Here is a 15,293-nt window from a genome sequence, read left to right as displayed (position 1 = left end):
ATAGAGAAAAGACAGCCTCTTCGATAACTGGTGCTGGGAAAACTGGACAGCTACATGTAAAAGAATGAAATTAGAACACTCCATCTAAGGCCAGACACTATCAAACTCTTAGACGAAAACATAGGCAGAACACTCTATGACATAAATCACAGCAAGATCCTTTGTGACCCACCTCCTAGAAAAATGGAAATTAAAAAAATAAACAAATGGGACCTAAGAAAACTTAAAAGCTTTTGCACAGCAAAGGAAACCATAAACAAGACAACCCTCAGAATGGGAGAAAATATTTGCAAACAAAGCAACTGACAAAGGATTAATCTGCAAAATATACAAGCAGCTCATGCAGCTCCATATCAAAAAAACAAACAACCCAATCCAAAAATGGGCAGAAGACCTAAAGAGACATTTCTCTAAAGAAGATATACAGATTGCCAACAAACACATGAAAGAAAGCTCAACATCTCTAATCATTAGAGAAATGCAAATCAAAACTACAGTGAGGGATCACCTCACACTGGTCAGAATGGCCATCATCAAAAAATCTACAAACAATAAATGCTGGAGAGGGTGTGGAGAAAAGGGAACACTCTTGCACTGTTGGTGGGAATGTAAATTGATACAGCCACTAGGGAGAACAGTATGGAGGTTCCTTAAAAAAAGCTAAAAATAGAACTACCACACGACCCAGCAATCCCACTACTGGGCATATACCCTGAGAAAACCATAATTCAAAAAGAGTCATGTACCACAATGTTCATTGCAGCTCTATTTACAATAGCCAGGTCATGGAAGCAACCTAAGTATCCATCGACAGATGAATGGATAAAGAAGATGTGGCACAGATATACAATGGAATATTACTCAGCCATAAAAAGAAATGAAACTGAGTTATTTGTGGTGAGGTGGAGGGACCTAGAGTCTGTCCTACAGAGTGAAGTAAGTCAGAAAGAGAAAAACAAATACTGTATGCTAACACATATACATGGAATCTAAAAAAAAAAAAAAAAAAAAGGTTCTGAAGAACCTAGGGGCAGGACAGGAATACAGACACAGACATAGAGAATGGACTTGAGGACACAGGAAGGGGGAAGTGTAAGCTGGGATGAAGTGAGAGAGTGGCATGGACATATACACACTACCAAATGTAAAACAGATAGCTAGTGGGAAGCAGCCGCATAGCACAGGGAGATCAGCTTCGGGCTTTGTGACCACCTAGAGGGGTGGGATAGGGAGGGTGGGAGGGAGACGCAAGAGGGAGGAGATATGGGGACATATGTATACGTATAGCTGATTCACTTTGTTATACAGCAGAAACTAACACACCATTGTAAAGCAATTATACTCCAAAAAAGATGTTAACAAAATTAAAAACTCTGAAAGTAGAGACAATTGAGTTGGTGTGTTTATGGTGAAAGCAAGTTGGCCCTGAGGTCATAAGAAGGAGGACTAAATGGAGAAGGTCTTAGGGCCCCTACATAAGTAGGAGTATACGCATAATTGAATGAGATGATCATACTCAACAAGTATTTATTATCTAAACATGAAGCGAATCATTACGCACATGCATATAAGTCACTTGATTCCAGTTGTCATAAGCACTGTCTCTACTTGAAAGAAAGTTCCACGTGTTCAGAACTTTGAATCTCCAACAGTGAATGATGCCTGGCATACAGTAAACGCTCACTGCCCTGTTTGTCGACTTGATTCATGAATTACCTGAAAAGAGAAGCACGGGATGAGAAGAGAGTATAAAACAGGAGTCGTAACAAATCTAGGCGAAATCTGGAAAATAAATAGGAAACAACAGTCAAGGGGTAGGAAAGACGAAGGGGAGAATTTCTTTAGAGAGAAAAATTTATAGCAGCAAACCCTGAGGAGGGCAACTTGGTCCTTTCTAGAGAATCAAAAATAGACCGGATGGGGGAGGAAGGGGAGGGGAAGAAAGGAGAGAGTGATTGAGGGACAATTAAGCAAAGAGGAGATGATGCAAGGCTTCGGAACCTTTACGCAGGAGTTGTAACGCTACCCTGGCAGCAATAGAAAACCACCGAAGGATTGTAAATGTTAGCATGATAGACTCAGATTCATGGTTTTACGTGATCACAGTGGCAATACGGAGAAACAAAAATGAATTCTAGGATTCCTTTCTAACACTGATGTTAGCATTTCTTTAAAAATCTGGACAGACATTTTCTGAATTGGACTTAGCTACAAAGAAAAGTTTCTGAGGGGGAGAATTTTAAGAATTCAGAGTAGGTTACTGATAGAAGGCGTAACATTCGCTTCGTTGGCGATGGCAGTGGGCAGAATTCTAAGCTGCCCCTCTTCCCTGGTTTCCTCCTACACTGAAGTTATATTCCGGGGCAAAAAGGTCATGGCAAATGTAATTTCTAGTCAGTTCACGCTAAGCTAGGACGATGAGCCTGGTGGGCCTAAACTAATCACAGGGGCCCCTTTATTGATTGATTGATTGACTGAGACTCAATAAATTAATATTTATTGAGTGAGTACTCTTACAGAAACTGTACTACTGCCTTTAAATCTATTTTGCTCAGTTAATTCTCACAACTCAGTAAGGGCTTTTTTTTTTTTTTTTTTTCCCCAGCCAAGCTAGACCATGCTGTTTTTTAAAAAATTTTTATTGGAGTGCAGTTGCTTTACAACATAGGCGCCCCTGCAGGGAGATTTAAAGCCTGAGAAGGGTTCTATGTGAGGGCGGTTAGCCGTGGCTGAGATGGAGAGTTGCTGGAAAAAGGAACTGAGAATGGGTCCGGGAGCAGCCTTGGGCATCCCCAGCAAGGAAACGGGCCCTGGTCCTACAGCTGTCAGGAACTAAATGAGCCTGAAGGCAGGTTCTTCCCCGGAGGCTCCAGATAAGCGCTCGGTCCAGCCACCACCTGGATTTCAGCCTCGTGAGACTGCCAGGCAGGGGACCCCAGGGAGCCCACATGACCTCTGACCCACAGAAACGGGAGATCATAAATAAATGTGTGATGTTTGAAGCCACCAAGTTCTGGTAATTTGTTACACACCCCTAGAAAGATCTTTAAAAACTGTATTACAGTGACCCTCCAAAGAGAATTAGAATTTCATTTTTGTGTGTCTGTTTGGTTATTTCTTTTGCCCTACCTTGGAAAGGAAGGCAACGAGGATTTATTTAACTATTATGGCTGTCCTTTGTCACCATCCCCTTGTCCCGCAAGAGGGATTGGCCACCTCACCAAATGATGAGACAAATGTGGTCCCCTTTTCATGAAAAATAAACGCCCGGGCCCACGAATCACTCTCGCCCAGCTGCAGATGGTAGGGAGGCTTCTCTGCCTTGACACTTGCCTACTTGTGACATTTGATTACACACAAGACTCCTGAACATTCTCTGCCCTCCGGTTTCCCAACGCTGCATCAATTGTCTAATTATTTGCAAATTGTCTCTCTTTAAAATGCACAACTGGGGCTTCCCTGGTGGCGAAGTGGCTGGGAATCCACCTGCCGATGCAGGGGACACGGGTTCGTGCCCCGGTCCGGGAAGATCCCACGTGTCGCAGAGCAACTAAGCCCGTGCGACACAATTACTGAGCCCGCGAGCCACAACTACTGAAGCCCGTGCACCTAGAGGCCACGCTCCACAACAAGAGAAGCCACTGCCATGAGAAGGCCACGCACCTCAACCAAGAGTAGCCCCCGTGCGCCGCAACTAGAAAAACCCCGTGCACAGCAACGAAGACCCAACGCAGACAAAAATAAATACATAAATTTATAAATTAAAAAAAATAAAATAAAATACACAATTAATAAAAGGAAATAATCTCACATATATTCAAGCTGTTTGAGTCAATTTTTCAATAAAGTTTTTGATAAAATTAAAATTGTACTTAAAAAATTCACTGTATTTGATTTAAAATGTCAGAAGAGACTGAAAATAGAACCAAACAAATCAGGGTTCTTAGAGTGGACCAACTGCTGTAATAATCCCCAGACCTTGGTAACTTAGCATCAGTCATGCAGCTACTACACTTCAGCCCTGGGAGAGAAAGAAGCTGTGTGCTCTTCTCAACCCCGGTTTCCAGACACTCAGGCCCCATCTGCCTAGTGATTCCACCACCTTCTAGGGGCTCAGAGGCCTCCTCTGGATCTTCTGCAATTCCTCGGGCTCTGAGGGAAAAGAGAATCATGAAGGGGAGAAAGGAAGTCCCCGCTTACTGACTTGAGCCCAGAGGTGATGCACGCCACTTCTGTCCACATTGCACGGGCAAGAAATAAGCATACAGCCCCTTCTGAATGCCAAGGAGCTGGGGATTATAGCCTGGCAGTGAGCCCAGGAAGAAGTGAGCATGGAAATTTGTACATCCTGCACTGTATCTCCCACAATAGGATGAGATAAAATCTGTGGGTGACCTGTAGATTTTTATCACGTGTTAGAGTTCACCTCCACCATGGATTTGGAAGTATGTAGTCCAGTTATTACTGCCTGACGAAGCACCCCAAAATCTACAGCATAAAACAAGCATTGTATCAAATTCATGGTTCTATGGGTCCCAAATTCAGAAAAGGTACAAAGGAGAGAGCTCATTTCTGCTGCATAGTATGTGGGGTCACAGCTAGGGCCTGAAATCATTTAGAGGAATCTTAATCTACATGCCCAGCAGTTGATGTTGGGTGTTGGTGAAAACAGCTGAGGCTGTCGACCCGAGCACCTACACGTGACCTTTCATGTGGCCCAAACTTTCTACAGTGGGGTCTCCTCAAGGTGTCAGATTTCTTACATGGCAGCTCAAATATGCAAATACGAGTGCCCCAGTGGACAGGCAGGAGCTATGCCTTTCATGACCTCAGTCACTTCTGCTGTCCTCTACAGGTCTAAGAATTCACAAGCACACCCAAATTCAAGGACAGGGGACATAGTCCCACATCTCATTGGGGGTACCACGGTCACATTGTAGAGGGGCATGTGCAATGGGAGATATTGTGGTGTCTAAGTTGGGAAAATGCAACCTCTCATATGTATTATCTTAGAATCCCTGGATTTCAGTGTTTGAAAGGATTGTGTGTGTATCTTATAGAACAGGGACCAGCAAACTACGACCCACTGCCTATCTATGTCAACAAAGTTTTACTGAAATACAGTCATGTCTCTTCTTAGCAAAGTTTCATAGTTGCAAGACCATATAACCCACAAAGCCTGGAGTATTTACTATCTGGCCCTTTATGACAAAGTTTGCTGACTCTGTAGATAAACTATTGACTTAGTAGGTGGGCACTGGAGTTAGACCACTAGGATGCCTATGTCTGTTCTGGATGTGGCCAATTCTGCAGCTTTGGGCAAGTTAGCCTGTAGGCTGCCATGTTCCCACCTATATAACTGGAGAAATAGTAAAGTCTGTCATTGAGTTGTGGGCATTAAATGAAAAAGAGCACAGTAAGCTTTCATAAATGCTAACTCTTATTATTAGAATTACCTAAAATATCAGCTAGATCAACTGTCCACCACAGTTATATGCTTGTCTACAAAATGTCATCGACTGTGGATTTCAACACACCTAGCCATACACGAAGCCCATTTCATCTTTAACCAAGCTGCCTATTACAAATTCCCTCCTTCCACTGGGTTGCAATCTGTCTCTTTATAGCTCTGTCCTATTAATCCGAGTCCTAGCTCCTTGGGGTTCTACGAACACCACGACCAAATGTTAGGTTCTTCAGATAGTCGAAAAGCACTTCTCTGAGTTTTATCTTATGAAGACTACGAATCTCCATTCTTCCAATTGTTTTTTTCTAAGGCACAGTTTGCATCCCTTCCCCATGTTGGTAATTCTCTTTACAAGGGAATATAAAGCATTTTCTCAGAAATTAGCATACGACTTCAGGTAGATAGATCAAGACCTTTAATCCCTAAACTCTCCATATTTTGCTGGTGATGTGTTTTGTGCTACTCAGTCTTTTTCTACCTTCTCCTGCTCTGGAAGAGTTGATTTTTGCAGGTCTGGGGACAGGTCCTTATATTTACCCTTTTTATGTTTAATCTCATATAGGTCCAGCCTCTCAGGATCTTTCCAGATGTCTGTACTGTAGTTTAGAATGTTCTCTGCCCCTCCCAGCTTTACATGATCTATGCATAGTTCTGATGACTTGATCTAAAGCCAAGTTGAAATTGATACCATGAGTAGTCCTGAACTCTCAGGAGTTAGAGCAACTGAGTATTGTTTTCATAATCCATTTGCCATCCCCTTGGGATTCCATTCATCACTGTTTGTTCACCAGTCTTCCTTAAGGTGTCATTCCTCTTAGTGAAAGAAGATGGAAGCAAATGTAAGTTAAGACATAAACATTTCTCTTTCTCTCTTCCAATATTTCACTTTAAAAGAAGCTGTGTATCTGCATCAGTCAGGGTTCTCCACAGAAACAGAACCAACAGGGTACATATATGGAGAGAGATTTATTTAAGGGAATTGGCTCATGGGATTGAAGAGGCTTGGTAAAGCTAAAATCTGCAAGGTAGACCAGCAGGCTGAAGACGCAGGGAAGAGTTGCCTTTCAAGTTCAAAGGCAGGCAGTCTGCTGGCAGAATTCCTTGTTGCTTGAGACAGGTCAGTCTTTGTCCTCCAAGGGCCTTTAACTGACTGGATAAGTCTACCCACATCATGGAGAGAAACTGCTTTACTCAAAATCCACCAATTTAAATGTTAATCTCATCCAAAAAACACCCTCATGGAAACATCCAGAGTAATGTTTGACCAACGATCTGGACGCTCTGGTGCAGCCTTTGACACATAAAACTAACCATTACAGTATCTAACTCTTTTTTTAAATCATTTTCTTGCAATGAAAATAGCTAAAAATCTAGCATATATGAAGCCTGCATTTATGTTTTGATAATTAGTCCATTTACAGTAAGCAGCCTGTTGTATAAAACCAGGATTAATGGTTTGAGTGGGCAGTCATGGTAAAATATAACCAATTAATTTTTGTTACTACATATAAGTACATACAAGTACTTATACTACATATAAGTACAGCATCTTAACAGATACCCTGAGTTTAACATCTCTTGAGTCCACATCACTAACCAATTATTTTCTGTACCTAAGAAAAGATTGGGAGTGGGGAGAAATTAGAATGCAACTCTGATTCTTAAGGTGAGCTCTACTGAAAGTTTCAGTATCTAGATAAATTATGGATATACCTATGTGGCTTAATTCATTCACCTATTTTAGAAATTCCATTTTTATACTTTAAATTGTTTAACTGACACAAATTCCAATGTTATTTCTTCTAATGATTTCACAAGATTGTCAAAACAAATATCTATATAAATAAGATGTCTAAGCATTAAATGCCAGTTTATGACAATAGTTGTGTTTAAATTCTACTAGAATAAAAAATATGTCAGCATGTTATCTGTGGAAATTAGATTTCCTGAACTAATCTTTTGGTTCTATACTCCTATGAATCTAGGTGTTTTTTTTTAATGTGGTTTGTTTTTTCCTTGGTTAGCCATTGATAATAAACAGAAATTATTGATTTAGAGACTTGAAGAGATTTTACGATTTTGTATGAATCTTACTTATAATTTGGGTTTTTTGGTATGAAAGGTACTGTTCTCTTTTATTATACTTTTAACTTCTCCTCTTTAGGTTTGGATGTGTGGAGGAGACATGTTTGACGTTCCATGTTCTAGAGTTGGTCACATCTACAGGAAGTACGTCCCTTATAAAGTGCCATCTGGGACCAGTCTGGCAAGAGTGAGTAACCGGGGATCAGCGTAAGTGGGGTTTGATATGGTTTTCCGTGTGCAAAATGTGAAGTCTCGCGTGTGGTTTAATCTAGGGCACCGTCTGATCGACATACAAATCCACAGCTTGGCCATTCCATTTGGCAGCCTTTTAATGTAGAGGTTCCTGTGTTTCTCAGAGTTTTATTTCCATTCCTTAAGGAAGTATTAGTTATGATGCTAAGTCTTATTATTAATTGTACTGAAGCACTTGCACATACATTGTATTTACATATTATTATATTTGCATATTATATTTAGTCTTCATCTATACTTTCGGAGCTTAATATTCTTAACTTTATTTTGTAGATGAGAAAACTGAGGCTTAGCAAGGTGGCTCTTTCATGTACATGAGTGACAAATAGCAAAGTTGGAGTTTAATCCCAGGTCTTCAGAATGGACCCCTCACAGAAGTGTAACACGATAAGCCAGATGGAGAACAGGGTAGACAGGATGGGGAGGGGTGTCTCCCAAACTCTGCCTGCCTCTCATTCGTAACCAGGGCCAGCTCCGCCTAAAATTTTACCCCATCCTCAAAATTCCAAAACTGGTCAAGTCCAAGATTTTTTTTTTTTTTTTTTAGATATTGTTTTGAGTAAAACCTTTATCTTAGACCAGACGCAAGGATGCTTTTCTCTTCTGCCTTTTAGAGTGATTGGGAGAACGTGGTCATGATACCTTCTGGAAACAATCCTGACGATTCCCGTTTTTCCGCGTCCCTTTTTTCGTCACTCGGTCAATTTCAGGCACCACAATCTGTACCTGCTACCGCTCAGACCCCAGGTCTAGAAAAAGGGTGTTTCACCACCCCGCTCTGCACCCTGTTCCCCTAAGAATCTAATCCCAAATGATTCATGTCTGTTCTTTTACTAATAAGGCTGCAATCTATAATCAAGTCTTTCATATAAAGTTCAGTAAGCTCACACAACAAGCTTTTAAAAAAAATATAAACTAGTTCAACAGGATTCATGACAGTATCAATCCCACAAAGGCAGAGTTTTTCTCGGGATTATTTGCTACTATTCTCCCGGCACCGAGAACAAGGGTCGGTGTCACTCACCAAGACGTGTTGAAAGAATTAATGAGTCAGGAAAAACTAAGACAAGAAAATGCCGCAGGTCTAAGGTCTTACTAAAACGTAAACATTTTAAAGAAGCATAATAAAATTCTCATTTACAGTGAGTCCTTTTTGGAGAAGGAGGATTCTGCTTTATTCCCTTTCTGAGATTGTCAGTGATGCCCGTTTTCTTTGTTTTCTTAGGTACACCATAATCTCTCTTACAGCAGTTTGAGTTAATAGTAATGAAGTTACATTACATACAACTTAAAGGGAGGCAGTCACATTATTCCTCCCTCCTCAAAAGATTAATGAGACATTAATAACATACTCCATTAAGTTGTTAGAGAAACATACTATTTGAAGAAAAGAAACCAATCACAAAATCACAAAGTGATTAAAGAGCTGCACTGGGGGTAAGGAAATATGATTTAATTTAGGCATAAGACTTAATACATCTGAATCTGAAAACTCATGAACTCCCAAAAAGGGAAATGACTGAACAGTTTTGAGCACATACCATAAATCAGCTCTGTGGATATCATAAGTAGTAGCGGTTTAAAATATCCCAAAGATAATGATGTTCCGTCGTTTGTCCATTTCACTCACTCACATGCTCCACGCTTGTTTCCCAAACGGACTCTTTTATTTGCAAGACGGGTGGTGTGTGTGCTTGGTTTGCAGCCAAAAGTAGAGTCTAGAAGCTGGGGGGGGGTGGGAGGGAGTTGTGCAGATCTTCAAAAAATAACTCTGTTCATATACTTCGAAGAAAGAAATTAAGTCCTTCTTCAAAGGCTGTCAACTCTAGGGAAACGGGCTGGCACATAAAACTTCCAGCAAAGAGTGAGGATTTATTCAAATGAAAACAAGTCCATAATTCTGAATTTTAATCTTTTCCGCTTAAATTTTACTTGAAGGCTCCTTTTTATTTTTTTTTCTAAACTGCTAGAGCAATCAGAAAGTCATAAATATTGAGGCTCAGCTGTCACTTAAATAAAATGAAAAACAATTCTGATATTTTGCAGGAGAATCTCAACTACCTGCTACATCCTGCATTATCACTGAATCACCAGAAAAGAGGAGACTTTACAGATGCTCAAATGCAGGGCCAGGTCCACACAATAGGGAGTTCATCCTTCCAGCCTTGCAGGAAACGGAGAGAAAGATGGAGCAAACTCCACAGATTTATTTTCTTATCACAAAGCTCATTTAATTCTTCAGAAATGTGCACGCTTCTTTTATGTGCCTATGTAAACAGAGGACTCCAGCTGAGTTTCACACGACATACACCACACACACACACGTGTGAATAGGCTGCAGTCCTCTAAATTGCAAACCAGCATGTATCATAGAAATAAGTTCAAATAATTAGCTAGTCAGTGCCTTCTATTTACCTAGCATTACAGTCTGGCTGGAAGAGACAAGATATCCACACACGCAACCATTAGAGGACAATCCAAGACAGCAAATATGGATAGCTGTTCAAATGTGCTGTAAAGATGTGTGTGGTAGAGGGAAGAGGAGGGTATGGGGTACAATAGCTGCTGAACTGAAAGCGGACCTTCAAGGATACTTCAGTTAGATGTACATGGTTCACAGAATCGTGGTTCCCAAACTCAGGACCGGTGCACCACTTCCTGGTCCACTTTTCACCCAGCCTCAGTGAACTGAGAAAAATGAGAATCACAAAGCTAAACCTATTCCATTTAACAACATCTTTTTATGCAGCAATTTTAGGCTTTTTTTTTTTTCCCTCTTATGACAGAATAGGAGATGGTAGATGTTTCTCAATGCCCTTATTTGGCAAGAATAAAAATTAGCCTCCCTATGTCAATTCCCACAAAATGCAAAGTTCTGGGACATTGTGCCCTACCATTCAGCTTCATCAGGGAATCAGAGTGTCCACGTGTCATGAGGAAAACCAAACGTTTAACCATGTTAGCTCGGGGTCCAATGTCAGCACACTGGGCACAGCTGTGATACCTTCTCACCGGGAGCAAATGGCCAGTCCCTGAGGGAAGGGCTGCCCTCCCCTAGTGCTGCAGGGGGACAAGAAAGTCCCCAGGGCTGAGGTGACAGACATCCCCTCCTTGGGATGACGCTGGCTGTCCTTTACACAGAGGCGTGAACAGCCAAGGGGCAGAGCGGGGAGACCCTCGGTGGAGACCCTCCGAGGAGATCCTTCGCTGCGACAGCCTGTGTCATGAGCCACACGCTCTGCAGAAGCCACTTCGGGCTCCTCTGACTTCCCTGTGAATGCCAGTGCGTTTGGGGCAAGCATGCCGTTGAACCTGAGACCGGTGACATAACAGAGGCGCAGAATAGCCACCCCACGGCTAAACACACCAGCTGACGCAGCACGATGTGGTCCCCTCGGAACACGTGGCCGGGGAGTGTCCCCAGGAGGGCGCTTGCAGAACAGGGCAGCCCTGATGACTGTGAGTGGGGTCCTGGAGGCTTACTCGCTTGCACAGGAGACAAAGCAGGAGCCGACCCTCGCCCTGAGTCTGTAAGGGGTGCCCAGACCGGAGGACTGTATCCTTCTGTGCTTTGCCATTGACGTAAGATCGATAACCGTTCTTTTGAAAATTTTACCTTGCGTGTCGTGGCAACCACTGTCCAAATTTCAGGATAAGAGCTATAAAGCCAAAGTCAAATCCCCATAATAATGGATTGTGCAGGATGGCCTACAGCACTTGAGAACGTAACTCACGTTAAAGGGGATGGAGATGAAACGTCCCGCGAGCGGAGCTGCGACTGTGTCCAAGGCTCGCAACACACTGGAGAGGCTGGGAGTCCTGGGGGAGCCCCAGCAGGAGCAGAGGGCCAGCTAGGAGTGAGGACCACAGAGAGTGACAAAGGACTGCGTTTGGGCTGCCGCAGTTAAACCGGGACGGTGCAGTGGAGCCAGAATGCAGACCGAGGTGTACACCTTTCCCTTACAGACTGCAGGGGAGCGCTCGGGGGGGTTGAACAGGAAGTGCCAGGGTAAAAATAGAAGGGGTGGGGCTTCCCTGGTGGCGCAGCGGTTGGGAGTCCGCCTGCCGATGCGGGGGACGCGGGTTCGTGCCCCGGTCCGGGAGGATCCCACATGCCACGGAACGGCTGGTGCCCGTGAGCCGTGGCCGCTGCGCCTGCGCGTCCGGAGCCTGTGCTCCGCAACGGGAGAGGCCGCAACCGTGAGAGGCCCACTTACCGCAAAAAAAAAAAAAAAAAAAAAAAAAAATAGAAGGGGTAAAATGGAAAGATCAACTAACAGGTAAATATTGAAGGAGAGAAAGACTAAAGAAAGTAACATTTTGAATGCAAGAAGCATCTGTAAAGAAAACTTCCTGGGAGATTTTCATTGATTTGCCGCCCTGTGCAAGAACAGAGAGGTCAGATGAGACTGCAAAGTTTTCATTTCACATCTGAGACAGAAAGGTACAGATACAGGACGAGAGGAAGGGACGGATGTTGAGGCTGGATTCAGATAAGCTGGGTCATAAGCGACCGTTGCACACAGGTTCGGGGAGAGCCAGACCTGGGAGACGTGCATGGACTTCCCGTCCAGAATTCTGAGAGCCCACAAAAACCAGATTTTGCCAGATTTTCTTTACTAATTAATTTCCATTTTTGAAAGGAAACCAAAAAAAATCCCATGCCAGGCACTGTGCTGGGCCCTGGAAGTATAAATGCTGAACAAGTTAAGCACAGATCTTAACTTCTCGTAACTAACAGCGCCAGCTGTGACGGTAAATCCCTGCGGGCCCACAGTCTGTATATGACGATCGGAACGTCACGAGGGTGAGAAGAGTTAAGTAAGAACCATCAGACTCACTGTGGAATGAGATCCGTATCTTACCTAGTTTACTTATAAACTTTTGTACAGAGATTATAACGGTATGGTTGACATTATGATTTAACAGAAGAGAAAGCAGGTCTCCTGAATAATATACAGCATAATTTCATAGATAGTGATATATGTTCTATATCAACAAAGGATATTTAACGATCCTATAGGCTACGCTGTGATCCACGTGCACGTTACAGATATTCTGACTTTATACGTTTACTTAGGGTTCCTCAGCAGAATGCGGTGACCTTTGAAGATTTCCTGCGGTTATTGTGTTTCGTGGGCACAGAGGTGCAATCTGAGGTCTGGGGGACAAGAGTTGCTTTGCCTCTGTCAGCTGTGAAATGATTTCCTAATGTGTTTCCCAAGACGCCTTCCTCCCAGTGTCACATCCCTGGGGACATCCAGCCCTGCTGACCCCATAGAGCATCTCAGACCCTCGGAGTTGGTGGGGGTGGAAGAAGGAATGGAGGAGGAGGAGGAGGAGGGCTTTCCGGTCGAAGCCTGACCACCCCAAGTCCATCAGTGAGTAATTCTCACTGTGCACCATGGTGTCGGCTACCCTGCCTGGAGTAGCTGCAACAGAAAATAATATCTGACGCATGCAGATGTGCCCCTTGTTTATCTCAGAGAAATATACCAGTTGAGGAAAAGCATGAACAAAACCAAAAGGAGTAGTTCGATGTCAGAAAATGAAATCGCCAAGAAGGCGATCAAGTATGGTGATGAATGGGAAATCGACCCTCCCACAGAGTGACCTTTCTCCCCTCGTGACTGGAAATCAGTTGATTCTCATGAAGCTGCCCAGCAAATGGAGCTGGGGCACCATGACCTTGGCTGCCAACAGCAGCCAGGACCCCGCCCAACTTCTCTGAAAGCTGCAGGATTCAGATGCTTCGTTTGAAACTGTCCTGGAGGTTGGGGATACGGTGGCCTATCATGGGCTTTCCCCCAAAGAGCAGAAAATAATGAATTCTTCCCAAAAGACAGCTTTCATAAATGGCTAGGACTTCTGTGCAGATGCAATTCCTCTCAAAATAATAACTATCTCAAATTCTTCCTTACGGCGTAACCAAAAGGGCAATAAGTCTGTCCAGTACTCGTGGCAAGAACTAAAGATGATTCACCTACTGCTATCATGTGTTTCTCTCCCCTCCCGGCCATATTGTAAAATATAATATCTCCTATTTAGATGGAACTTTTTACCTTTATTTTTTATTGAGGTAAACTTGATTTATAACATTATATAAGTTTCATGTGTACAGCATTATATTTCTACTTTCGTATTCATACAGTGCTCACCACCAAAAATTTACTATCCATCAATCACCATGCAGTTGGTCCCCTTTACTCATTTTGCCCTCATTTCCCCTCTGTGACCACTACTCTGTTCTCTGAGTCTACGTGTTTGTTTTTCTTTGGTTTGGCTTGTTCGTTTATTTTGTTTTTTGTATGTCTGTTTTGTACAGTCCACATATGAGTAAAATCACACAGTGTTTGTCTATCTTGGTCTGTCTTGTTGCACTTAGCATAATAACTTTAAGGTCCATCCATGTGACAAAGGGCAAAATTTCATCTTTTTATGGCTAAGTAATATTCCATTGCGTATATATACCATATCTTTTTTATCCATTCATCTGTTGATAGGCACTTACCTTGTTCCGTATCTTGGCTATTGTAAATAATGCTGCAATGAACATAAGGGTGCATATATTTTTTTGAATTAGTGTTTTCATATTCTTCAGAAAAATACCCAGAAGACGGATAAGCTGGATCCTACTGTAGTTTTATTTTTAATTTTTTGAGGAATCTCCATATTGAACTTTTTATTTAAAAATTCAAGCATCTTCCATAAATAATATTTCATCATTTTTCCTGATAGCCTCCCTAAAAATCAATCATAACTTTATTATGTGACAATAATGGTTCAATAAATCATTGAGATTTGATGAGTCCATTGAGGGTTATGAAGATAAATGTCATCTCTAGCCACAAAGAAGGCTCAGGCCGCAGAAATTCTTCAATAAATATTTATCAAGTGCCCACCATGTGCCAGGTGGAAATGCAGAGAGCTTGCCCCATATCCTAAACCAAGAGCATTGGACCTTTTAATTAAATCAAGCCTCCCCTTTGTAACAGAATATCACCTCACCCAAGGACATTCCCCACTAGAGATAAGTTTCTGCCTGTACAGAACTCATACTAACCTTCAATGATATCCCTTTTTCTACCGCTTGTTTTGCATGTGAGGATAATAAGGAAAAGTAAAGCTATTCCATCTGCCAAGGACCTAGGGAGAGGAGACGGGAAAACGTGAAACACAGATGTGTTCCCCTCAGCTTGACCCTCACTTGCTCCCTTAATTCCTACCCCAGTGGTCTGAGAATTTTAAATATCCATGATTTTTAGCTGTTCATTTAACAAAAAACAACAGAATCACACTTTGTCTTTAAAATGCTTAAACAATATGGAGGTAAAGCATAGAATTTTCATACCAAACAGAGACACCAAAAAAGAAAGTGAAGTAGCAAATCACTGACAGGTACAGTCTCTTACCATTTGAAAGTTTCCTGAACAAAATATGCGAGGTAAAGACAACATTACTTTAAAATTCAGCAATTTCCCACCAAACT

General features: G+C 42.4%; 1 protein-coding gene across 3 annotated transcripts in view; it reads left to right on the top strand.

Moving 5' to 3' along the window:
- Positions 1-15,293, top strand: part of GALNTL6 (polypeptide N-acetylgalactosaminyltransferase like 6) — a 1,725,164-nt gene that overhangs the window by 1,632,658 nt on the left and 77,213 nt on the right. For all 3 annotated transcript variants that reach the window (XM_067040058.1, XM_067040059.1, XM_059071079.2), the window contains exon 8: positions 7,632-7,739. In XM_067040058.1, coding sequence (XP_066896159.1) covers positions 7,632-7,739 — 108 coding nt within the window. The remainder of the gene's footprint in view (positions 1-7,631; positions 7,740-15,293) is intronic.

The sequence above is a fragment of the Kogia breviceps genome, chromosome 8 (assembly GCF_026419965.1).
Source record: "Kogia breviceps isolate mKogBre1 chromosome 8, mKogBre1 haplotype 1, whole genome shotgun sequence".
Classification (NCBI taxonomy): Eukaryota; Metazoa; Chordata; class Mammalia; order Artiodactyla; family Physeteridae; genus Kogia; species Kogia breviceps.
Note: the sequence above shows the minus strand (reverse complement) of the source record. Positions and strands in the feature narration are given on the sequence as shown.